General features: G+C 47.4%; 3 protein-coding genes across 6 annotated transcripts; 1 reads left to right on the top strand and 2 right to left on the bottom strand.

Annotated features, from left to right (window-relative positions):
• Positions 1–2,145: 2,145 nt before the first annotated feature.
• Positions 2,146–4,932, top strand: LOC118104966 (pyruvate dehydrogenase [acetyl-transferring]-phosphatase 1, mitochondrial). Its single transcript, XM_035152292.1, has 6 exons — positions 2,146–2,331; positions 2,403–2,804; positions 3,122–3,222; positions 3,373–3,941; positions 4,257–4,564; positions 4,742–4,932. Exons 1-5 carry the CDS (start codon positions 2,152–2,154, stop codon positions 4,529–4,531), a joined length of 1,527 nt encoding a protein of 508 aa, XP_035008183.1. The 5' UTR covers positions 2,146–2,151; the 3' UTR covers positions 4,532–4,564; positions 4,742–4,932.
• A 184-nt stretch (positions 4,933–5,116) lies between these two features.
• Positions 5,117–15,328, bottom strand: LOC118104434 (RNA-binding protein 39). Of its 2 annotated transcripts, XM_035152291.1 has the most exons (16): positions 14,955–15,037; positions 14,033–14,092; positions 13,433–13,497; positions 11,519–11,568; positions 10,898–11,074; positions 9,618–9,671; positions 9,365–9,482; positions 9,099–9,251; positions 8,392–8,550; positions 7,535–7,600; positions 7,245–7,449; positions 7,065–7,151; positions 6,784–6,886; positions 5,765–5,870; positions 5,600–5,678; positions 5,117–5,517 (listed from the first exon to the last, which is right to left on the bottom strand). In XM_035152291.1, exons 3-16 carry the CDS (start codon positions 13,436–13,438, stop codon positions 5,414–5,416), a joined length of 1,467 nt encoding a protein of 488 aa, XP_035008182.1. In that variant the 5' UTR covers positions 13,439–13,497; positions 14,033–14,092; positions 14,955–15,037; the 3' UTR covers positions 5,117–5,413. The 2 variants fall into 2 exon arrangements, with proteins under 2 accessions (XP_035008182.1, XP_035008181.1); XM_035152290.1 differs by lacking the exon at positions 13,433–13,497 and having other exon boundaries at positions 14,955–15,328.
• A 200-nt stretch (positions 15,329–15,528) lies between these two features.
• On the bottom strand, positions 15,529–20,572 carry tsen2 (TSEN2 tRNA splicing endonuclease subunit). 3 transcript variants are annotated; one of them, XM_047339241.1, is made up of 12 exons: positions 19,834–20,572; positions 18,510–18,576; positions 18,377–18,416; positions 18,109–18,279; positions 17,901–17,976; positions 17,754–17,828; positions 16,752–16,802; positions 16,292–16,436; positions 16,164–16,200; positions 15,944–16,055; positions 15,784–15,886; positions 15,529–15,689 (listed from the first exon to the last, which is right to left on the bottom strand). In XM_047339241.1, the coding sequence occupies exons 1-11, from the start codon at positions 20,002–20,004 to the stop codon at positions 15,824–15,826; spliced, it is 1,008 nt and encodes a 335-aa protein (XP_047195197.1). In that variant the 5' UTR covers positions 20,005–20,572; the 3' UTR covers positions 15,529–15,689; positions 15,784–15,823. The 3 variants fall into 3 exon arrangements, with proteins under 3 accessions (XP_047195197.1, XP_035007194.2, XP_047195196.1); XM_035151303.2 differs by having other exon boundaries at positions 15,784–15,873; positions 18,145–18,279; XM_047339240.1 differs by having other exon boundaries at positions 15,784–15,873; positions 19,834–20,570.
• Positions 20,573–25,328: the final 4,756 nt, after the last annotated feature.

Genomic DNA, 25,328 nt, shown 5'->3' with positions numbered 1-25,328 from the left:
TCCTTTCAGAAAGGACGGTTCAGTGTCTCCTCTCCTAAAGGAGATAAGTTAGGAAGCAGTGAAGCTCCTTTCCTTTCATAAAGGACGGTTCAGTGTCTCCTCTCCTAAAGGAGATAAGTTAGGAAGCAGTGAAGCTCCTTTCCTTTCAGAAAGGACGGTTCAGTGTCTCCTCTCCTAAAGGAGATAAGTTAGGAAGCAGTGAAGCTCCTTTCCTTTCATAAAGGACGGTTCAGTGTCTCCTCTCCTAAAGGAGATAAGTTAGGAAGCAGTGAAGCTCCTTTCCTTTCATAAAGGACGGTTCAGTGTCTCCTCTCCTAAAGGAGATCAGTTAGGAAGCAGTGAAGCTCCTTTCCCTTCATAAAGGACGGTTCAGTGTCTCCTCTCCTAAAGGAGATAAGTTAGGAAGCAGTGAAGCTCCTTTCCTTTCAGAAAGGACGGTTCAGTGTCTCCTCTCCTAAAGGAGATAAGTTAGGAAGCAGTGAAGCTCCTTTCCTTTCATAAAGGACGGTTCAGTGTCTCCTCTCCTAAAGGAGATAAGTTAGGAAGCAGTGAAGCTCCTTTCCTTTCAGAAAGGATGGTTCAGTGTCTCCTCTCCTAAAGGAGATAAGTTAGGAAGCAGTGAAGCTCCTTTCCTTTCATAAAGGATGGTTCAGTGTCTCCTCTCCTAAAGGAGATAAGTTAGGAAGCAGTGAAGCTCCTTTCCTTTCATAAAGGATGGTTCAGTGTCTCCTCTCCTAAAGGAGATAAGTTAGGAAGCAGTGAAGCTCCTTTCCTCATCCTTTAGAGAATTCAAACATGTTATTATGAAAATCTTCAGGTCAGAGTCGGTTCAGGATTAGTTTTATTAAATCTCCTCCTCCGGACGTGGAGGTGCTAACGGACTTAGCCACACGATGTGTCCGAGGGTCCATGAACGCACCTCGTAGGAGACATCAGAGACATTGAGTCTAAACACTTTGTGTAAATGACGTCATTCCCAGTTGAATATGAAAGTGGGGGCGTGTGGTCACTTGATGACGTCACAGCAGCAGGATGGAGGCAGGTTATGTTTTATTACGTCTGAAGAATCAGTCACTAGTTACTCCACCACCCCCCCCATCAGAGTGCTGAGGAGATGATGAGGGAGGTTTCATTTCAGTGAACTATCCCTTTAAGAAGGTTCCTATGAAAAGTGGACTCCTTACCTGGAGATGCTGCCACGTGATTGGCTAACAGGACAGGTGTTTCTATAAGTTCTCACTGAGAAGATCCTCACCCAGTGGCCACTGTGTGTTATAACACACGTATTATAAAAACATGTTCTCTCACACACACACACACACACACACACACACACACACACACACACACACACACACACACACACACACACACACACACACACACACACACACACACACGTCACCGTGAGGTGATGACATCAGAAACAGCTGATCTATGTATTTTCACAGGTGAGTTCACAGTGAGCGAGAGGGCGGGGCTTAACAGTGAGCAGGTTGATGTTTGACTGATTGAGACATGAGGGTGTCAAAGGTCACAGACAGAAACAAGGAAATAGTCTCGGACAACCTTCAACAGCAAACCTGTCCACACCTGAACGTGTAGGACCTGAACCTGTCCACACCTGAACGTGTAGGACCTGAACCTGTCCACACCTGAACGTGTAGGACCTGAACCTGTCCACACCTGAACCTGTAGGACCTGAACCTGTCCACACCTGAACCTGTCCACACAGGACCTGAACACCTCGTACTCATGGTGAGTTAGCTTTTATCACAGATCCAGTAAAACTGTTCTTCTGGGTTTATAAGAACAAACTGATGCTGCACATGCAGGATGGTAAACAGGAAGTGAATCATTAACAGGTAAACAAGTGTCCGCAGCACATGGAGGGGACGATCAGCTGGTTCATTCAAACAGTAAACCTTTATTTCACTGAGACAGTCCAGACAACAGCGTGTTGCTTTCAGGTACATGTGTAAAAAACAGACCTAGAATCTAGAATCCTGCAGACTGATCCTGAATCTATCACTTCAAGATGAGAACCTGCTGCAGTGAGAACAGCTGGACAGGTGTGACATCTGGATTCCAGTTGTGTTGATTCTGCAGGTTTTGCTCTGTTCGTCCTGCTGGTTCTCACAGGCAGTGGCCATGTTGGGAAGAACAGGAGCGTTCACTGGACGTTGCAGGTTTGAGCTCAAGCAGTGCCGCTCGCTCTCCTCCCCACTCCTACCAAGACTTCATTACCCAGCAGGCAGTGGGAGCAGGAAGGACAGGACAGGACAGGAGGCGGGACAGATGAGCTTGGCTCAGATCAACTCCATCCTAAAGGTGAGACCACTCCATCCTTCAAGCTGTCAATCAATTGACAAGTCTAACTATGATTTGTCATCTGTTGCCAGGCCAATGAACACAGCCACACCCTCCCCAGGGGACCTGCCTCCCACGGTGTGCTGGGTTTCCATAGCAACATGTTGCCATCCAATCACCCCAGTGAGGACCGTCGCAGCAGCGCCACCTACCTGCCAGGTTGTGGTGGCGTGCTGTTCGGAGTGTTTGATGGGCACGCGGGGCCGGCGTGTGCCCACACCGTCAGCCAGCGGCTCTTCTACTACATCGCTGTGGCAAAGCTGCCACTGGGGACACTGGCAGAGATCGAACGTGCAGTGGAGGAGGAACGGGCCGTACCTCCTCTGCTGGAGTGGCACAAACCCCCACAGGACCACAGCTTCCCTAACGGAGGAGCAACCTCCTTCCACAGCCTGAGAAACTACTGGCAGGAGCGGCTCCAGGACGAGGACGAGGTAAATAATCAGTGAACCAGAACTGAGACTCGACGTCCTCACGGGTCCAGAATCTAAATGTTTAAGTCCTGGATCAGTTATTAACACTCATATCAACCATGTGGACCTGTGAAGAGTTCTCAACAGACAACTGTGTTCTGTACATATGAGGTCAGACACCTGGAGGTGGGAGCAGGTACTGACCGGTCCGGCTGTGATTGGCTGATCCCTGCAACCAGGTGAAAGCGGATGGACATTTCACTACCTGTTCTCCTCCAGGACACATCAGACTTCAGTCTGAGCTGTGAAGCTTCATTATGTGTCTCCTTCGGCTGCAGGAGGACGGCAGGGTGACCCCAGCGCTGGTGAATGCTTTCCGTCGTCTTGACTGTGACCTGTCTGTGGAGGCCCAGGTCCACCTGTCCATGTCCTCACCCAGGTTTGATTCTGTCACTGATGAAACTTGAGTTTTTGTTATTTTTTATTCAGTGTCTCGTCCGTCTCCTCATGTCGTCTTCCACTGTATGAGACGAGGACTCGACCCAGTGTCCCTCTAAAGCTCAGATGAATCCTCCCGCTCTGCCCACAGACGGCTCTCTCTCCCTGGGGAGATGATGTCTCAGTCCTCCCCTCTCCGGGTGGCGCTCTCTGGCTGCACCGCCTGCGTCGCCCACATCTCTAACGGCATCCTGCATGTAGCCAACTTGGGAGACAGTCGGGCTGTCCTGGGGGTCCAGGAGCTGGACGGGCAGTGGTTGGCTGTCAGCCTCACCAACGACCACAATGCACAGAACCCTGATGAGCTGCAAAGGATCTTAGGGGAACACCCGCCATCAGAGAGGAGGACAGTGGTCCGCCACGACCGCCTCCTGGGTCTGCTGCTGCCGTTCAGGGCGTTCGGAGATGTCCGCTTTAAATGGAGCAAAGAGATGCTGAATCGAGTCCACGAGGCTCGACCGGACGTACTGTCTTTGGTCAGTGAGGGTGTCCGGACTCCGTCACCACATTACCTGACTCCACCCTATCTGAGCGCCCAGCCGGAGGTCATCCGGCACCACATCAGACCCTCTGACAAGTTCCTGGTCCTAGCAACTGATGGATTATGGGAGTTGATGCACAGACAGACCGTGGTCCAGCTGGTGGGGGAACAACTGACAGGTCAGTGAGCTTCATGTCTGACATCACTAACATCATAATCTCTGAGTCACAACAGATCTTAAAGCAGAAATTTAAGAACACCTCGTTTAATTAGCAGCAGGTAAATAACGAGATCTGATGTAAACGTAGGCTCAGCGTTAGAGGGCGAGCGTTTGCTAAGACGTCAGGAGCCTGGACATGAAGCAGGTGAGACGTGAGGCCGAGTCCCCAGGTCCTAACGTGTCCATGACCTGATTCAAACAGGCTGCGAGTTACAGAAGCTGAAACCAGTTCAAGTTTCGGTGTAAACAGTTGAAGCGGTTTGTCGTTGTACAGGCCTTCAGCAGCAGAGACCCATAGTTCCGAGCAGAGGCATGACACTGGGTGGACTGCAGCGCCTCCTGCTGGAGAGAAGGGGACAAGTTATGTCTGTGCTGGAAGACCAGAATGCCGCCACACACCTGCTCCGCCACGCCCTGGGGGATGATGGGTACGGAGCAGTGGCACCAAACCGTTTGGCCAAGATGCTGAGTCTGCCATCAGAGCTGGCACGAAGGTACCGTGATGACATCACCATCACCGTCATACACCTGAACGAGTCCGACCTTTGACACAACACCTGGTGACCTGCAGGAGTTAAACAGGTAACAAATGACCAAGACACAAAATCTACTCGTTTTCTGTTTGATTCAGAAATAAAACTAAACTCAGAAAACATCTCCACCTAAAGATCTCCACCCTCCATCGACAGAGTTCACACGGAGCTGATGGTCCTAATAAACTGGACATTGGTTTGACACTTTGTTCTTGTCCGTCATCAGAAGGCGTCTGATTGGTCCAGATTCATCGTGCGACATGAAGGAGGAGTCAGCTGCGGGTTGGTTTGGTCTCCACAGCAACAGAACTGACACAATTCATCATGAACTGACGATCAACTGACACCTCACTGGACTGTGATGATGATGTAATGATGACTTCATTCTGTTCAACAATAAACCACTTTAAACTGGTTTCACGTTGTTCCATCATGTGACGTGAATGAGTCCGGTGGTTACTCTGATGACCTTCCATCTCTGATCTGCAGCTCAGACCAGCTGCTGTTGGTTAGACCGCATTTCCTCTCAGCCAATCAGAGTGCAATATTCTCAGTGAGCATGTTCATGTAAGTTAAGAAAATAAGACTCAACAGCTCTGAATGACTTCAAAATAAAATTTAATCAATGTTTTACAAAATCAATTCTCAATTAGAGAAACAGTTAAATATCAAACTGACCAATCAGCTGATCCGATCTTCATCTCCATCATCAACTGACCTCCTCGCAGCTCACGGAGCTCAACCATTAGACAATACTCAGAGGGGGCGGGGCAGAGAACACCAAAAACAGACGGCATCTTCAGGCATGAAGTTGGAAGTAAAACTCGTCTGTGTTGACTAATAGGAGAGGAAGATATAAAAGTCCAGTGTCCAATCAGAGGGCAGTACCGCTGGGGAGTCACCGTCGCGGCGGCGGGGCCAGCAGCTGTGTGGCAGCGACGGACTCTGGGAAGAGGTTGTGGTAAGTTGGCAAGGGGACGTACGCCGCAGTGATCATCTTACCTGAAACAAGAGGTGAGACATCAGAGCTGCTCTGATTGGTCAACAGCACAAAGCACAGGTTCCATGTGACAGGAAGTCTTACCAGCAAAGTATCTTCCGTGGAGGGCGTTAACGGCAGCCATGGCAGCCGGGATTGATGGACACTTCACATAAACGTTTCCCTGAAAACAAGCAGAGGTCAGATGGAGCTGAAAGGGTCAGAGGTCACATGAGCTGCATTAAGGTTCAGGTCAGAGGTCAGCTGTACCTCTGTAGAGTTTATGTCCACGTAGATGTGAACGACTCCTCCATGTTTGTTACACTCCTCGATGACATCATGCTGAATATCAACGTCCCAGCCAGGAGCGTCGTCACTGAAACACACACACACACACACACACACACACACACACACACACACACACACACACACACACACACACACACACACACACACACACACACACACACACACACACACACACACACACACACACACACACACCAAATTGGAAGTTGAAATTTAACTTTGACTGTTAAGAGGTTAAAGTCTCCTTAATTTAAAAATACAAATATAAATAAGCACAAAACTAGACATTACAAAATCACACAATGAATGAAACCTAACCCAACTACAATAACTTAACACAATATCACAGTTTCAGTGCTTAATACAGTAAAAACAGCCCAGCTTCAAACGCATTGGCCAGGGACAGACACCGCCGGGGCTGGAGACGCCCACACCGCCGGGGCTGGAGACGCCCACACCGCCGGGGCTGGAGACGCCCACACCGCCGGGGCTGGAGACGCCCACACCGCCGGGGCTGGAGACGCCCACACCGCCGGGGCTGGAGACGCCCACACCGCCGGCTGATGTTTGTCTTGGGGTTTAATGTTAACTCAGCGCGTGTGGTGATGGTTCTGTTGCCTGTTAGCAGAACCACTTCATCAGTACAGAAGTGTGTTGTGATTCTGTGGCACCGGATTTCACTACCGGACCATATGTTGCACACATGTCAGTACAGAGTCAGACACAGACGAGTCTACAGACACACAGACGAGTCTACAGACAGACAGGTGAGTCTACAGACAGACAGGTGAGTCTACAGACAGACAGGCGAGTCTACAGACACACAGGCGAGTCTACAGACAGACAGGTGAGTCTACAGACAGACAGGTGAGTCTACAGACAGACAGGTGAGTCTACAGACAGACAGGCGAGTCTACAGACAGACAGGTGAGTCTACAGACAGACAGGTGAGTCTACAGACAGACAGGTGAGTCTACCTGTGGCTGGTGAACATGTTGGACAGTTGGAAACAGTGCGTCGCAAGCGGCTGAGAGGGAAGAGTCACAGGAGAGTTCATGTTCAGACCTGGATTCATGGCAGCTGATACACACACAAAGAGAGAGAGACACACACAAAGAGAGAGACACACACACACGTTACAAACTTCAGTTTACTGAACATGAATCGATTCATCAACACTCAGTTCACACTGTGTTTCTGAGTGTGCGAGTGTGTATATTGAGTGTGCGTGCGCTGATGTGTGTATTAATGTGTGTACCTGACACAGCAGCCATGGCTCCAATCGCTATAGCTCCACTCATCTGAAGAGCCTGTTGAGCAGCAGGAGGAATCTGAAGACCTGAACCTGAACACACACACACACACAGTTAACATCTCCACACAGACACACACCTCCATCTGTACCTTCAACCCTAAAGGTGGAGGTCAAAGGTCTCACCCTCTGCGAGTCGGGCCATCAGCTGCAGCCTCCCCGTGGTTCCCAGGTCGATGCCGGTGCGTTCGAGCTCGTCACTGTCGAGGAAAGACGAGGCTGAAGAGCCGTCGGCCCGCTCAGTCACATGACCGACCTTCATGGGTCGACCTGCCAGCTCGAAGCCGTTCAGCTGCTCCAAAGCTTTTTTAGCACATTCTGCATCTGCAAACTGTTGCACAGGTGAAGCGTAATGAAGCAGAAGAAACCAGGTGACAGTGAACGCATCACAAAGGTGACGAAGACCAAGAACTCACAGTGATGAAGCCGTAACCTTTAGATCGACCCGTCTCACTGTCCATCATCAGCTGGATGCTCTCAATCTGAAACACATGAAACACACAGTCAGACGTGTGTGTGTCGTGTGTTATATGTGCGTTACACATGAAAACAAAGTAATAGACACGAAAGGATGGTTGTTCATGAGTCTCTGTTCCGCGTGTCTGCTGCTATGTCAGGTTTCTGGAACATCGACTGTATTTCCTTAAGGTGACGTCGGGCTATGTACTCAACTAAAGGCAGGACACTACAGCTGCCTGCCGCTGCTTCAGCATCACGGCAGACACACACATTACAGATCTGGTATCCTTGAACTGTGCCGTCGTCCGCTGACCTGCGTTCACCTTACACACCAACACTAATCAGAAGTTATTAAGACAAGTACAGTCCTTCAAGTTTACTTTGTGTTTGTTTGATTTGCTCAGGAGTTTGAGACTCGTATTTAAACACATTGAAAAAAGTTCTACATTTTGCGTGTCTGCAGTTCACACAACACGAGACGTGTCTCAGTCAGCACATCAGGGTTAAAGTGACTGAAACGATCTGGATTAATGATCCACATCATCATCTATTCACTAAATACGTGTGATCGTCAGTTTGGGTGTGATGGAGATTTTTTATTTAAAGATCCATAAGTGTTTGATGTTAAGTGTTAAATAATCGTGATTATGATTTGTGCCATAATCAATCGGCCCTAGTGCTACATGTGCATAAGCAACAATGTACAAGTCAATCAAGTCCAGTTGTTATGGACACTTGTACGACTTGTGAAGATGAGAGTGCTGTGTGTGTGTGTGTGTGTGTGTGTGTGTGTGTGTGTGTGTGTGTGACTGACTCGTCCAAATGGTTCAAAGATTCCTCTCAGCATCTCCTCTGTGATGTTGAAATGCAGTGAACCGACGTAAAGTCTCATCGGTCCTGAGGAACCTTTCTGTAGGTTGTTGGCTGCCGCTGCTGCAGCTGCTGCAGCTGCTGCTGCTCGGTTCTTCTCCGCCTGGTGACACAACATCACAATATCAACACAACATCAACACAATAAAGCTTTCCGCTATGTACATTTTGCACACACACACACGATAGGAGACGGCAGATAAAAACGTCTTCCTGCAGTTAAGTGAGTCTAAGTGAACATTTGAGGATTCTCTCGAGTTGTTTACAAAATAACATTCATGAGGCAAAAAATGGTTTCGCAAGCTTGACCTCCAAATTCTAATGAGATCATCTGTGACTCTGAACATTTGTACCAACTTTTAAAGAAATTTCCTCACGGTCTTGTTGAGATATTGTTTTCCCAAAAATGGGACGTACAGACAGACAAGCCATAAAAATGTTCTGTCTCACAATGTTACAGAAAGTGATAAAATTCCTGGATCCCGATTATCACCAAAATGTAACAAGTTCTTCTTTGACTCATAAAACATCCCTTCACCAAGTTTACAGGAAATCTGTTCAGTCGTTTTTACAAATTGCTGCTAACTAACAAGGTTAGGGTTAAACCTCGTGGTGGAGGTAGGGAAGAGGTGGAGGTACTTGTTGGTGTACCTGTGAGGCCTGTACGATGATGGGAACTCCCAGCAGCCTTTGCCCCGTCAGTCCGATGGCCAGAGGAACTGAGTTTGTTTCCACGAACTCGATGTAGGCGATGCCCTTTGACCTGCGGGAGTTCCTGTCCGAGATCATCCTCACGTCCCGCACCTGGGAGAGCCACCATAACAACTGTTACCACGGCAACCGTCCACCTACCATCTCCAGCTGTTACAGTTGGTCTTACAAGTACCAGTATTAAAAGTTACAGATAGTGTTTGTACCTTGCCCACAGCAGAGAAGAAGTCCTCCAGGTCACGAGGTCTGATTCTTGCAGCCAGCTGCATACAGAACACTGTCCGAGCATCTCGCTCCTCTGGAGTCAGGTTATCGATGGGCTGCCTGCATGTCGTGACATCATCATCAACATGACATCATCATCATGACATCATCATCCCAATATCAAAGTGTGACTTGTGGACAGTGTTGTCCTCTGAGGGATCAATAAAGCTGCATCTCAGAGTCATGTTCACTCACCTGATGGGACTCTTGTCCTTCTTGAAGGGACTCTTACTCCTCGACTTCCGCCGACTGACAGACAGAGTGAAAGTTTAGAACAGAGCAGCTGTAGAGAAACATCTGTGCACATCAGTTCAATATATAAACCTCCAATTAGTCAATTAAACGGAAGAAGCATTTTATTTGAGGACCCAAGTTTGAAGTAGTTTTCTCTCTCACACACACACACACACACACACACACACACACACACACACACACACACACACACACACACACACACACACACACACACACGATGAACATTGTATAATTTGTTGAGAACAAAATGACGTCACAACTTGATCCAACGTGTGAGAATTTCATCAAGTCATCATGTGACTCGGTGGGTGTGGCCTCCTCGTGCCTGCATGTTCTCCTAACAACGTCTGGACGTGATGCTCCTGATGTGTCGGAGGATGGAGTCCTGGGGCATCTCCTCCCAGACCTGGATCATCACCTCCTGCACAGGCTGTGGACGGACGTGGTGGCGTCAGATGCACGATACATAACGTCCCATAGGTGCTTAACTGGATTTAGGTCAGAGGAACATGAGGGTCAGTCAATGGCATCAATGCCTTCGTCATCCAGGAGCTGCAGACACACTCTGGACACATGAGGCATTGTCCTGCACCAGGAGGATCCCAGGGGCCACTGCATCACACCAGTAGCCTGCTGGAGGTCATTTTGTAGAGTTCTGGCAGTGCTCCTCCTGTTCCTCCTCACACAAAGAAGCAGATACTGGTCCTGCTGCTGGGTTGATGATCTTCTACTGTCTAGCTCTCCTGGTGTCTCCTGGTGTCTCCTCCAGGCTCTGGAGACGGTCCTGGCAGACACAAACCTTCTTGTGACCCCAGGTATGGATGTGTCCTCCTGGAGGAGCTGGACTACCTGTGCAGCCTGATGGAGCTGCAGGTAGCTCCTCATGCTACCAGCAGTGAGGAGGAGCAGAACCCAGAAGTAGAAGGAGTCAGGAAGGATCAGCAGAGAGCAGCTGTCTGTGGACACCACATTAAAGACATTCCCTGTTTGGGACTCGTCTTGCTTCTGCCTCCATTTCACCTGTTGTTACTTTGATTTGCACCAAAGCAGAGAAACTGATTCACAACCACTGGTTCTTCTAAATGGACACTTTGATCTCTGAAGTTTTACTGACTTGGTGTTTTACTGTGATGATTAAGTTTTCACTGAATTTTTTGAGCAGTGTATATCTACATATATACAGAGTCATGTTGACTGGGGTGGACAGAGGAACTCACTGTTTCTGATGGTCTCTGTAGCGCCCCCCTCTCTCCCTGCTGCGACTGCGGCGGCGCTCTCGACTGCGGCTTCTTCGCCTCTCTTTGCTGCGGCTACGTTTGCGTTCTCGACTGCGGCTCTTCTTCCTGTCTCGACTCTTGCTGCGCTTCTTGTCGCGGGTGCGACTGCACTTCTTCCTGTCAGACACAGCAGCCAATCACAACATTATTCATCACCATGGTGACCACAGACAGACGTTACCACTCATCAGCAAGTGTTCCACACTCCAGTTCAGAAGGTGGCGGTAATGCACCTAAAAGTTGTTTGGCAACTGCCGGATTTGAAGTCTCTGGAATCACCATTGTGAAATCGTTTCGTACAAACGGCCAGTGTGTGGTCCGACGTTCTGAACAAATCTTATAGTGTGTGTGTTCTGAAGATTTTAAAATTAAACTTGGTTAAATCTGTCAACATGTCTGTGCTCTCCCACGTGTTTTAAATCTTTTAAGAGCAGCCATTAACCAAAAGGAAGGCTGGAAATGTGTCAATCAACGACCTTCAACTGTCTCACTCTCAGCTGCTCAACCTGAGGAAGGCAGACAATCAGACAGACAGAGACACAGACAGACACGTTTTGGTACCTCTTGTTGTGTTCATCCTGTCCATCCGGACTCGAGGTCTTGGCGTCCTCCTATCAGGGTTGACAGAGAACAGCATGAGGAGGCAGATGACAGTGTGTGGGGTACAAACACATTTTATGAATCACATTCAAACTGGCTGTTTGGAGGTCGGAGGTCAGTACCAGGCTGAAGCCGGGCTCAGTGAGGTGGGTTATTGTGGGTGGAGCTCCAGCTCCTTTTAAGTGGTGACTCCTGAAGCAGAACCAGGACACACCCGCCACACTACAGCTGAGACAATCCCTCACCTGTTCACAGACCACACGTTTCAGTCCTCTGACATCACTGCCTTCCTTTCAGCTGCAGCGTCAACAGAACGACCTCCGTTCATCATGAGTATTGATGTGTGAGACCTCATTCACACCTGGTATTAACATCCATCCTGATGATCCCATCAACACGTGGTCAGCTCTGAGTTCAGGTCCGAACACGCCTGACTGCGTCCAGAGATCCCATCACTTAGACCAACAAAAATCTTTTTGCTGTGTGTACACAGTGTAAACTCAGATCGGATTAAAAAATTATTTGGTTTTCGGAAACACAAATGATTTAGATATCAAACAGGAAGTGAGATCAGTAGTGATGTGTCCTTCCGTGTCGAGGCTTCGAAGCGTGTCGAGTCCAGGAAGATTTTTGTGAAGCGCGTATCGAGGCTTGTGTTGATGACGTATGTGGTGACGTTCAAAGCCTCGCGAGCCGACTGTACCACGTGACTGAGTCGGGAAATGGTTCGCGGGTTGGGCGTGCGAATCGAAACTTGGACTTGGGACTTTATTGCGCGTTTGTTTGCAAAGAAAAGAAACCGCCTGAAACCCAGCACTGTGGAAAAGTTGTAATTTTTAAATAAAAATTTATAAAATGTCCATATTTTACGTGTTAAATCCCTAGTAACACAAGCAGTCACATCACAACCCTCTGCCACTTTCGTTTCCACTTTCCCTTTTGACCCCACCATTGTATCATAAAGACAGACACCATATTAATGAGTTCATAATTTATGTATTGGCATCACAAACATCATTCATTCATTTATTCAATTCAAAGCCATGGTGTCATTATTATCACTGCCTGTTTTACATTTATTGTCCACTTGATGGCGCAGTAGAGCAAATGAAGCCCCATGAAGCTTCGGCCCATGAGTGAACCAACTGGATGGAAAGCTTCAATGCTTCATGAAGCTTCATCTCGCCATCACTAGAGATCAGATCACATGATCATAGGAGACACATTCAGGTGTGAACGCAGAGCTGAACACGTGTGATTGGATTTCTCAGGACAGATATTAACCAGGTGTGAACAGGGCCTGTGTGTTACAGGTGACCTTTTATAAACACCTGGTGCTGGGGGTCATGTGACCGCCATCGTCTGTGTGTGTGTCTTCATGTGAAGAGTTGTGTTGACACCTCTGACGAACAGATTTGATTGAGTGGACTGAAACATGTTAATCTCCCGTTAGTTAAACTTCCTGCTGCTCCACCAACTTCACACTGATACAGACCTCACCTGCAGCTCACCTGCTCCATCCACCACGTCCACCCACCCTGCTCTGCCTCCTGACCTCAGATCACACCTGAACCCTGGGTTCTCCTCAGCTCGCCATCTGTCTGTCATCACAGCGTCAGTCTGAGTCCTAGCTCACAGGCAGGATGCAGAATGGTGCTTATGCTAAGCTAACCACTAACACTGACATTCCTCCAGAGTAATGTTACCTTTCCCATGATCCTCCTGCTCACTGCTCTAACACTTCAACTCCCAGAATCCATAGCTGTTCCTCCTCGGGGGTTTGTGCCAAACCCAGTTTTCAGTTACCAAGGGGACCACAGTCATGTTACCATGGGAACCACAGTACAGCAATGCAAGATGGGGGCTTTTTACTACCTTCATGTTTGTGACAGATCACACTGGCATTCAGGGGAGTAGAGGTGAGAAATCGTTAGGCAAGTCTACAAAGAGAGATAGATGGGCATTTATTCATGACAGTCTGTGACGGAACGCCACCATCATCATCACCATCATCAGCCTGACTCTACTGCTCAGAGGCAGTGAACAGAAACTGTGTCCGGTCCGGTTAGTTTGGTTATTGATCACGCCGTCACGAATCCACTAATGAATCCATTGGTCAGTAAAAGTCAGGGGCGAGTGAAAAATATCCAAACTTTGTTTGACTCTGTGGAGGAGGTAGGTGAGACACCTGTGCTGCAGGCGAGTCCTGTTCACGGCCGTCATCACACGTCACATTCTCACAGCACGACTGGTCAGATGTTCTGCTCAGAAGTTCTCACATATAAAGTGTTCTCATCAGAAGGTGTCTGATTGATGAACAGTCGACCTGCTGCAGGTGAACTGTGTGTGTGATTTGTACTGTTCTGAACCATGTGATCAGTGAGTGAACATGATTGGTCCTCAGCTCTCAGAGGCGGAGTGCGGAGCAGTAGAGTCCGGCTGAGTCTCAGTAACAAACAGAGGAGCGACACTCACCTTCCTGTACGGAGCCTCCAGCATCGCCTCGATGTCCAGGTCATCAGACATACTGCTGCTCTACACACACACACACACACACACACACACACACACACAACAGTTTAGTCTCATCACTAACAGTACTTATCTTTCCTCGTGCAGTCACATTGATCCTGAATCAACTTGAATTGAATTTGGATTGTTCCGTCTGTGTCTCATGTTGTGTGTGGCAGGTGAACTCTGTGCACACAATGTGTGCTTCATAAATTCTAGAGCAGTCAAACAAAGTAAACTTCAGTACTGTTCAGGTCCTAATAACTTGATTCCTGTCTGTTTATCGTGTAAAGAGAGGACACTGACATGTCAGTGGTGTTAATAATCACAATAAGACATTAATAGAAACCATCACGTTCATGATTGATTACTTCGAGTATAGAGTGACGATGACGATTTAAAATGTATCAACACTTCTGCAGTGAACTGATCGATCAGTAGATAAACTTCTGTCTGTTCTATCGTCAGCTGATCGATCAATAATAAATACTGACTGGAAGTCACTGGTACGATCTGGTGTCACACCTGATCCGAAAAATCGATCACGTGGTTCATGTAAACACACCACGTGACAGGTCAGTCTGTATAGAGGGAGGGGGGTCACACCTACACAGGTAACTGTACTCGTATGACATCATCAACCCTGGACCAAGCTTCACTGTTAGCTTAGCTGTTAGCTACACTGGGTCAAACTCCCGGTAACGAGCGTGTGAAACACACCTGAGCTCTCCGCAGCTAGCAGCTAGCAGCTAGCAGTTAGCAGCTAGCAGCTAGCAGCTAACCGTGCCGAGCGGGCCTCCCGCCACTTATCTGCGGTATCTGCCGGTTTCCCCACCGGCTCAGCTCCGGGCCGGTGTCTGTTACCGGGGACAGAGAAGAGATTTACCTGGATGCTCAGCGGCTCAGGTGAAATAACGTTGGTCACTCCTCGTCTCCGCGGGACGTGAATCAGTTGTGTTAAGGACGCACACAGGAAGTCCCTCTTCTTCGTCTTCTTCGTCTTCTTCTTCGAGCTCTTCCGGCAGCTCCCAGCCTGGTCAGTGCTGCCCCCTCTGGTTCCACATTTAACACACAGCTGTTCAACTATAATTATCAGTAAAGTTCAATTTAGCTCAGATCCACATTTCACATTAAGTTAAATTTGACTAATGTGAAAGAAATTCATGTATCCACGTAAAAGTACCAACAAAACAAAGTAAAGGTAATCTATTACATTCCATTCAGTAAAAGCAACTTTTACTTCTGGCTCTGGATTGACTGGTTCGTCCAGGTGAGTGAAGTCTGGAGCTTCACCCCCTCTCCATGGTGACCACGCCCACTCATAGCCCTGGTCACAGGCGAGTCATCATCAGCAGTAACTGATGAAGGATGAACGGACACATGCGTCGTTTGACGTGAATGTTTCCAGGTGTGATCACCTGTACAGTGACAGCTGCTGTCAATCAAACACAGACACGCCCTTTTCTCATATTTCATTTTAATGATAAAAAACAACTATGAACTACATGAAATCTGATTTCAGCTCCTCTCCTCGTGACCTCCATCATCTCCTTTCAGCCAATCAGATGTCATCCTGCTCTGCCCGCTCCCTGGAGGAAACCCACCGGCTGATGATCACATCCTGCCGAAAAAACTAAGGTTATTTAACAGCCCTCGTGATTTCTGATTATTGATCAAAGGACCAATGATTCAGCTCTAAACTCTGTGTCTGTTACCTGAACCTTCAATCTCCTCAGACACTCAGGTGAGTCCAGTTCAGCCTCTGATTGGGCGGCTGGATGGATGACGTAGCACAACATCAGCTCCTGTAAAACAAATCTTCATAGTCAAATAAGAACCACAGTGACGTCTGATCTGATAAAATCTGGTGGTTACCTTAGAAACATTGGCAGTGATCCTGTTGAGAGCGGCAAGAGAACGCCACGAAAACGGACGCAATGCAGAGCCTATGAATGCATCGTCAACGCGCTCAATTACCACCGAGTAACTATGGGAGAGGACAAGTTCAGAGAGAGGACAGCTGCTGAAAATGACTGATTTTAAAATTACACGCACCAAAATAACCAGACAGCGTTAACCTGTGTGTGTGTGCTACCTTGCGTGGTAGAAAGGTGGACCCTTCCTGTACAACACTGAAAACAGAAAAGTAAAGTTATTTTTAAAATAAGACAACAAACAACTGAATGATTGTGTGTGTCTCAGTGTATTAATATTCTATCTTACTGAGGTCAACGCCATATTTTGCCCCGCCCCCTCCTTTAGGGACCCACCCCCTGCTGCGAAAATGATGATAGGCTGCGTACGAGCTGACGAAGTCAGGGCGCAAGGATCGGAACTTCCTCCACAGCTGGATGATTGTTAGGGGCTCCTGACCAATCACAGGAGGACAAAGGTGAGGTCATCTAATGAGAAACTCGGCTGCATTCTTAAAGTCAAAGATAATCTGTTTCCTAACGACAAGTCATCGACCCTGACGGAAAACAACACCAGAGAGAAACATACAAAAAAAGAGAAGCTGCGAGGAGAAAAGAAAACCTGTGTTCTGTTTGAAATAAAGTTATATATAAGAGAAGATACGTTCAGTCTGTAGGCTACAGTGATAAACTCTGTGATGTAAGAAACGTATAAAACAGAACGTCACATCCTGAGAAAAAATGATTTTAGGAAAACAGGACAGACCGACCTGGTGCAGGTAGATAGACAGGCAGCCCAGACTGTAGACAAGGAAGAAGGCCTGTAGATGGAGACAGATAGAGGTTGACAGTGACGTGTTCAGCCAATCAGAGCACAGATTTGTCTGCAGCGTCTTACTACAGTTGTGTTTTAAATGTCATGTGACACCCGGGACAGTCAGACACAATTTATAACCAACCAGCATGTATAACATAAGGTCAGTGTGATGGCCACATGCAGAGATGTTCAGATACTATCGTTCTCGTCCTTATCAGATTCTCATACCTGTTCTTAAACAAGTGCAATTAAAAACTATTAACTATTTTAACAGCTGTATGTTACTGATCCTGAATGAAGAGATGATAAATATCATTTTTGTTTGACTTGGCTCAGGTTAACAGAGAATTAATAATATAAAACTTCTTTTATCATCTAGTTTAACTGAAAAACAACATAAATAAATGTAGGAAACACAAAAATTACTTTTACTACTGTTAAAACAGCTGTTAAACTTCAGCCACAGTTTATTAAAATAAAAGATATTTTAAGTTTTCAATCTCATAGATCTTAACAAGAAGCAACATCCTCTGTTCTTAACCCTCAACAGTCAAACTACAGAGAAGCCATAGAAAGCTCGGAGTCACGTGAGGATCCCTCTGTCAGGACGGACAGAAGTGCAATAGATGCTGCGTGTTTCAGACTGTGAGGTACACATCACCATGTACTTGTGGGACAGAATGACATTTTGATAAACGCTACACTACAGGACATTGCTTCTTCTTCACTGCTACAAAACAGCAGCTGCACAGCCACTGACAAGTACTGTGTTTAGATCAGTGCAGAAGAAGTGATTTCTGGGAAAAGAAAGTCTCAGTTTTATCTGAGTTAACTCAAATTCTAAAGACGTGGCATCAAATCTGTTTATAGATTCACACCCTCGCTGATACTTAACATTCTCTGGTAACAGAACATTTCTAACCACATGATCCAGTCACATGATCTGATGTGTTACCTCCTCCAGGCTGAGTTGCAGGTACTCGGACAGAGAGAACGGAGCCCGTCTGACCTCCCTGACCCCCCCACCGACCTGCAGACACAAAGCAACACCTTGAGTGTTCTGTAAATCCGTCAGTAGAAACGGGTTCAGATGAAGACTCACCTTGCTGTCACAGACCAGGACAAAACCAGCACCTCGAACCAAAGGATCAGGGTCAGACTCTGGGTCCCGGTACGAGCTGTGATCAAGGTTCAGATGTTGTGGATCAATATGAAGACAAAGATCAGTTTAATGACTCTTTCAGACCTGAACTCCTGACATGTATAAATATTTTAAAGTAGTCTGGTGACATGGAGGAGAATCACTCAACCTGCAGCTGCTCTTAACGTCCGGCTCGACCACTGACCTCGACGTCTCCTCCCTCCTCACATCCTCCATCTCTACAGGCTGAGAGAGCCTCGTCAGGATTTGACTGACAGCCTCATCGTCCAATCCCTGGGCGAAGAGAGCTGCTCCCGCCCACTTTAGCATCTCATCATACCTGGAGGGGGTGGGGCCAGGACAGGATGCGAGTTCATCAAGACGACAGACAGGATGTGATGTCATCTTGTGAACAAACAGGATGTGATGTCACTGACCTGGACTCTGAGACGAGAGGTAGAAACGAACCTTCGTGTTCTGTGACAGAAACAGGAAGCAGCGAACTTAAGCTGTCAGCACTGATTGGACCAGACCAATGGTGATGATGTCACTGTATGGGTGTAAACTTACGCTCCCATTGGTCGAAGATGCTGTGGTCTGGTCTCGCTCTTGACAAGACCCCTTTCCCAAAGTATCCCTAAGAAAAATAAAACCTGTTTTCAGATGAGACTAAGACGCGAGTTCAACATACCCAGGATATCTTTCAGACAGTCGGGTGAACTTAAAGGGAGCGTTCCCCCGACTGTGATCCTCCTCTGGAGCCGCGCTCACGCGTGGATCAAAGACACCGTGTAGATGACCTCGTCCAGTTACTTGGGAAGGTCGGGGCGTGTGGTCACTTGATGACGTCACAGCAGCAGGATGGAGGCAGGTTATGTTTTATTACGTCTGAAGAATCAGTCACTAGTTACTCCAGCTGTGTTGGATTCTGCTGCAGTGCTGTTTCCCCCTGAAGCCCCCCTCCATCAGAGTGCTGAGGAGATCATGAGTGAATTTTCATTTAACCAAACCAGATGATGCGGATCAACTCAGACCTGGTTTAGATGATGCGGATCAACTCAGACCTGGTTTAGATGATGGAATTGTCGATCAACTCAGACCTGGTTTAGATGATGCGGATCAACTCAGACCTGGTTTAGATGATGTGAATTAACTCAGACCTGGTTTAGATGATGCGGATCAACTCAGACCTGGTTTAGATGATGTGAATTAACTCAGATCTGGTTTAGATGTGGATCAACTCAGACCTGGTTTAGATGATGTGGATCAACTCAGACCTGGTTTAGATGATCGGATCAACTCAGACCTGGTTTAGATGATGTGAATTAACTCAGACCTGGTTTAGATGTGGATCAACTCAGACCTGGTTTAGATGATGTGGATCAACTCAGACCTGGTTTAGATGTGGATCAACTCAGACCTGGTTTAGATGATGTGGATCAACTCAGACCTGGTTTAGATGATGTGGATCAACTCAGACCTGGTTTAGATGATGTGGATTAACTCAGACCTGGTTTAGATGATGTGGATTAACTCAGACCTGGTTTAGATGATGCGGATCAACTCAGACCTGGTTTAGATGATGTGAATTAACTCAGACCTGGTTTAGATGATGCGGATCAACTCAGACCTGGTTTAGATGATGTGAATTAACTCAGACCTGGTTTAGATGTGGATCAACTCAGACCTGGTTTAGATGATGTGGATCAACTCAGACCTGGTTTAGATGTGGATCAACTCAGACCTGGTTTAGATGATGTGGATCAACTCAGACCTGGTTTAGATGATGTGGATCAACTCAGACCTGGTTTAGATGATGTGGATTAACTCAGACCTGGTTTAGATGATGTGGATCAACTCAGACCTGGTTTAGATGATGTGGATTAACTCAGACCTGGTTGTAGATCTTCTGGATGTGGTCCGGTTGACAAACCAACACGTGCAGGTTGATGAGCTCCGCCCGGAGGTCGGTCCTCTCCCTCGGGCTGCGGCTCACCGGCAGCGGAGCCTCGTACTCCTCCTGCACCCGGGTCCGGCGCCGAGGAGCCCGAAACTCCGCCTGCATGTTGTCAGCAGCGGCGGGACCGGGAGCTTCTGGAGTTTCTACTGGACCCGGACTGAGCAGATGTTTGTGCTGCTGAGAGACAGCTAGCTGTTCGCCTGTTAGCTTCTGCTCTAATCACTCTGTTAGCATGTTAGCTTCTGGTCTAACTACTGTGTTAGCATTTTAGCTTCTGCTCTAATCACTCTGTTAGCATGTTAGCTTCTGCTCTAACTACTGTGTTAGCATGTTAGCTTCTGCTCTAATCACTCTGTTAGCATGTTAGCTTCTGCTCTAACTACTGTGTTAGCATTTTAGCTTCTGCTCTAATCACTCTGTTAGCATGTTAGCTTCTGCTCTAATCACTCTGTTAGCATGTTAGCTTCTGCTCTAATCACTCTGTTAGCATGTTAGCTTCTGCTCTAATCACTCTGTTAGCATGTTAGCTTCTGCTCTAATCACTCTGTTAGCATGTTAGCCGGTAACAAGAGTTTCGGTTTACTTCAACTTTCCAGTCGACCTTGTTTTGCTGTCGGACGCTGAGGTGTCACAGAATTAGTGTCCGGGCGAAACTGTGATCGTCTTGTTCTCTTTCTTCTTTGTTTAAATGGCGGGACACAAACCAACGTCAAGGTGCATGCCGCCACCTACTGTACATGAGTGTAATTACACGACTTTATTGGCTACTTTTATATTGGAGAAATTGGCTGTGGTGCATATTCTATATTATCTATCTTTTACTTCTACTTCAATCAATCAATCACATTTTATTTGTATAGTCTCATATTCACAAATCCCAGTTTGTCTCATGGTCTTTAACAAGGTGAGACGTCCTCTGTTCTTAACCCTCAACAAGAGTCAAACTACTAAAACCTTTAACAGGTAAAGAAGGTAGAAACCTCAGAGACACGTGAGGATCCGTCTCCCAGGACGGACACAAGTGAACAGATGTCCCGTGGAACAGAGAACATCAGGTTTAAACACTTTGTAGCTGAAGGTCAATGAACTGATGGATTATTGTCAGTAATGGTCGAGTATCTGAGGAGAAATATTATATATCAAGCAGTCTTGTTGTGATCATAGTCCACGATCAGGATCCATCACGATCAGGATCCACCACGATCAGGATCCACCATCACGATCAGGATCCACCACGATCAGGATCCACCATCAAGATCAGGATCCACCATCAAGATCGGATGCCACTATAGTCCACAGTCATTGTCCACTGCCGCCATGAGGATCCATCATCAGCTGCCACCTCGATCGTAGTCCACCACCACTATCAGATGCCAACACGATACAGAATCCACCATACTGGATCCACCATTGTGATCTCTGATACGCGATCCACAGATCCTAATCCACAATGTGGATCTGTGGACGATAAGGCAAAGGGACTCCGGGGAAGAAGTCCAGTCAGTAACATGTATTGATGAGATATTAAAGGGGACATATCATGCAAATTCCACTTTGTTAGTGCTTCTCCAGGTTAATGTGGGTATCTGGCTCATGTCTACCAACCCAAACACTCTGGGAAAAAACACTCGTGCGTTTTGTTATAGTTCCTCTAAGTCAGAAACGTCATGCTTGAGTGACTCGATTGAGCTTCCTGGGTTTTGTGTCGTAACAAGGAACTGGAAGTCTCCCTACATGGTCTTGGCCCACCCCCCACCTCATCCCCCCCGCCCCCCCCAGCGCAGCGCCGTTCTCCAGCATAGACTGTATATATAAGGTCAGCCCGCGATTCTGCTTTCTCCGCTTTTGTTGTACCCGTTGAATGTCGGGGTTCGGGGGTAAATGATGGTCTTCATAGCCCCCTCTCTTTCTCTCTCTCTCTGTCTGCTTGTGTGCTTGTAGTGGGGGCAGAGGGGACATTTAATTATGTGATTGGGAAAATTAAAACTCCAGGACAACAGAGGGGAATACAAAGTATGGGATGCATATTTGATAATTTATATCATATAAAATATGTAATTTATATTGTTTAAAATCATGGGGGGAGAGGGGGGAGGGGGGAGCTGGCTCATTAGCATTTAAAGGAACAGGCACTCAAAACAGGTCACTCTGTGGAGGGCTGTTTTATACAGGGTAAAAAGCTGTTTTATATGATCCTTGTGGTATTTTGACCAAAGTATGTTACAGACATTTCATTAAGACCCCAAGGAACCATATCAACTATGTGCCCTTTAATATCTTTGATGAGATAAGGATGGAGAAGAGGATGGAGAAGCTCTGTGTGTCATGTGTGCCCCGACCTTCTAAATCAGGGGTATTCAACGAAAATGTAAAGAGGTCCAGTTAGAGAAAATTTCTTGAAGCAAAGGTCCGGCAGATCATAATGTCTAACTATTTAGTGTGATATATATTTAAGTAGCCTAGTAGTTGTATCAACATCTGCATGTACTAAATACCTGACTGTCAAATCAAATGAATTCAGTACGATTCAAAAACTGTTTGACAATATTTATTGTCACGTAACAAAGAACTGAACATATATGTATGATTGCAGATATGTATAATGTTCTCTCATTAACTAAATAAAAGTAGGGCTGCATTTCAAAATAAGAGAAAATAAATAAAATGTGAAAATTGTTCAAATAAAGGCCTTAACTTCAGAAAAATAAAATAAAGGGAGCAAAAGCTTGAATTTCCCTTTTTCTGTTTCACATCTCACTCCTGTTTCTCTCCCTTTCTCCCTGTCTCTCTCCCCTTCTCTTCTCTCTTCTCTCCTCTCTCTCTCTTCTCCCTCTCCGTCTTATCTCTCTCTCCCTGTTTCTCCTCTCCTTTCTCCTCCTGCTCTTTCTCTACTCCTCTGTTTCTCTCCTTTCTCCGTCTCACTCCTCTGTTTTCTCTCCCTTTCTCCGTCTCACTCCTCTGTTTCTCTCCTTTCTCCGTCTCACTCCTGTTTCTCTCCCTTTCTCCGTCTCACTCCTGTTTCCTTTCTCCGTCTCACTCTCTGTTTCTCTCTCCCTTTCTCCGTCTCACTCCTCTGTTTCTCTCCTTTCTCCGTCTCACTCCTGTTTCTCTCCTTTCTCTGTCTCACTCCTGTTTCTCTCCTTTCTCCGTCTCACTCCTGTTTCTCTCCTTTCTCCGTCTCACTCCTGTTTCTCTCCTTTCTCCGTCTCACTCCTCCGTTTCTCTCCCTTTCTCCGTCTCACTCCTGTTTCTCTCCCTTTCTCCGTCTCACTCCTCGTTTCTCTCCCTTTCTCCGTCTCACTCCTGTTTCTCTCCCTTTCTCCGTCTCACTCCTCTGTTTCTCTCCCTTTCTCCGTCTCACTCCTCTGTTTCTCACCTTTCTCCGTCTCACTCCTGTTTCTCTCCCTTTCTCCGTCTCACTCCTCTGTTTCTCTCCCTTTCTCCGTCTCACTCCCTGTTTCTCTCCTTTCTCCGTCTCACTCCTGTTTCTCAACTTTCTCCGTCTCACTCCTGTTTCTCTCCCTTTCTCCGTCTCACTCCTCTGTTTCTCTCCTTTCTCCGTCTCACTCCTGTTTCTCTCCCTTTCTCCGTCTCACTCCTCTGTATCTCTCCCTTTCTCCGTCTCACTCCTCCGTCTCACTCCTCTGTTTCTCTCCTTTCTCCGTCTCACTCCTGTTTCTCTCCCTTTCTCCGTCTCACTCCTGTTTTTCTCCCTTTCTCTGTCTCACTCCTCTGTTTCTCTCCCTTTCTCCGTCTCACTCCTGTTTCTCTCCCTTTCTCTGTCTCACTCCTGTTTCTCTCCCTTTCTCCGCCTCACTCCTGTTTCTCTCCCTTTCTCCGTCTCTCTCCTGTTTCTCTCCCTTTCTCCGTCTCTCTCCTCTGTTTCTCTCCCTTTCTCCGTCTCACTCCTGTTTCTCTCCCTTTCTCCGTCTCACTCCTCTGTTTCTCTCCCTTTCTCCGTCTCACTCCTGTTTCTCTCCCTTTCTCCGTCTCACTCCTGTTTCTCTCCTTTCTCCGTCTCACTCCTCTGTTTCTCTCCCTTTCTCCGTCTCACTCCTCTGTATCTCTCCCTTTCTCCGTCTCACTCCTCTGTTTCTCTCCCTTTCTCCGTCTCACTCCTCTGTATCTCTCCTTTCTCCGTCTCACTCCTCTGTTTCTCTCCTTTCTCCGTCTCACTCCTGTTTCTCTCCTTTCTCCGTCTCACTCCTCTGTTTCTCTCCCTTTCTCCGTCTCACTCCTCTGTTTCTCTCCCTTTCTCCGTCTCACTCCTCTGTTTCTCTCCCTTTCTCCGTCTCACTCCTGTTTCTCTCCTTTCTCCGTCTCACTCCTGTTTCTCTCCCTTTCTCCGTCTCACTCCTGTTTCTCTCCCTTTCTCCGTCTCACTCCTCTGTTTCTCTCCCTTTCTCCGTCTCACTCCTCTGTTTCTCTCCCTTTCTCCGTCTCACTCCTCTGTTTCTCTCCCTTTCTCCGTCTCACTCCTGTTTCTCTCCCTTTCTCCGTCTCACTCCTCTGTTTCTCTCCCTTTCTCCGTCTCACTCCTGTTTCTCTCCCTTTCTCCGTCTCACTCCTCTGTTTCTCTCCCTTTCTCCGTCTCACTCCTGTTTCTCTCCCTTTCTCCGTCTCACTCCTGTTTCTCTCCCTTTCTCCGTCTCACTCCTGTTTCTCTCCCTTTCTCCGTCTCACTCCTCTGTTTCTCTCCTTTCTCCGTCTCACTCCTCCGTTTCTCTCCCTTTCTCCGTCTCACTCCTGTTTCTCTCCCTTTCTCCGTCTCACTCCTCTGTTTCTCTCCCTTTCTCCGTCTCACTCCTGTTTCTCTCCCTTTCTCCGTCTCACTCCTGTTTCTCTCCCTTTCTCCGTCTCACTCCTGTTTCTCTCCCTTTCTCCGTCTCACTCCTCTGTTTCTCTCCCTTTCTCCGTCTCACTCCTGTTTCTCTCCCTTTCTCCGTCTCACTCCTGTTTCTCACCTTTCTCCGTCTCACTCCTCCGTTTCTCTCCCTTTCTCCGTCTCACTCCTGTTTCTCTCCCTTTCTCCGTCTCACTCCTGTTTCTCTCCCTTTCTCCGTCTCACTCCTCTGTTTCTCTCCCTTCTCTCACTCCTCTGTATCTCTCCCTTTCTCCGTCTCACTCCTGTTTCTCTCCTTTCTCCGTCTCACTCCTGTTTCTCTCCTTTCTCCCTCTCACTCCTCTGTATCTCTCCCTTTCTCCGTCTCACTCCTGTTTCTCTCCCTTTCTCCGTCTCACTCCTGTTTCTCTCCCTTTCTCCGTCTCACTCCTCTGTTTCTCTCCCTTTCTCCCTCTCACTCCTCTGTATCTCTCCTTTCTCCGTCTCACTCCTCTGTATCTCTCCTTTCTCCGTCTCACTCTTGTTTCTCTCCCTTTCTCCGTCTCACTCCTGTTTCTCTCCCTTTCTCCGTCTCACTCCTCCGTTT

The sequence above is a fragment of the Hippoglossus stenolepis genome, chromosome 3 (genome assembly GCF_022539355.2).
Source record: "Hippoglossus stenolepis isolate QCI-W04-F060 chromosome 3, HSTE1.2, whole genome shotgun sequence".
NCBI classification, from domain to species: domain Eukaryota; kingdom Metazoa; phylum Chordata; class Actinopteri; order Pleuronectiformes; family Pleuronectidae; genus Hippoglossus; species Hippoglossus stenolepis.
Note: the sequence above shows the minus strand (reverse complement) of the source record. Positions and strands in the feature narration are given on the sequence as shown.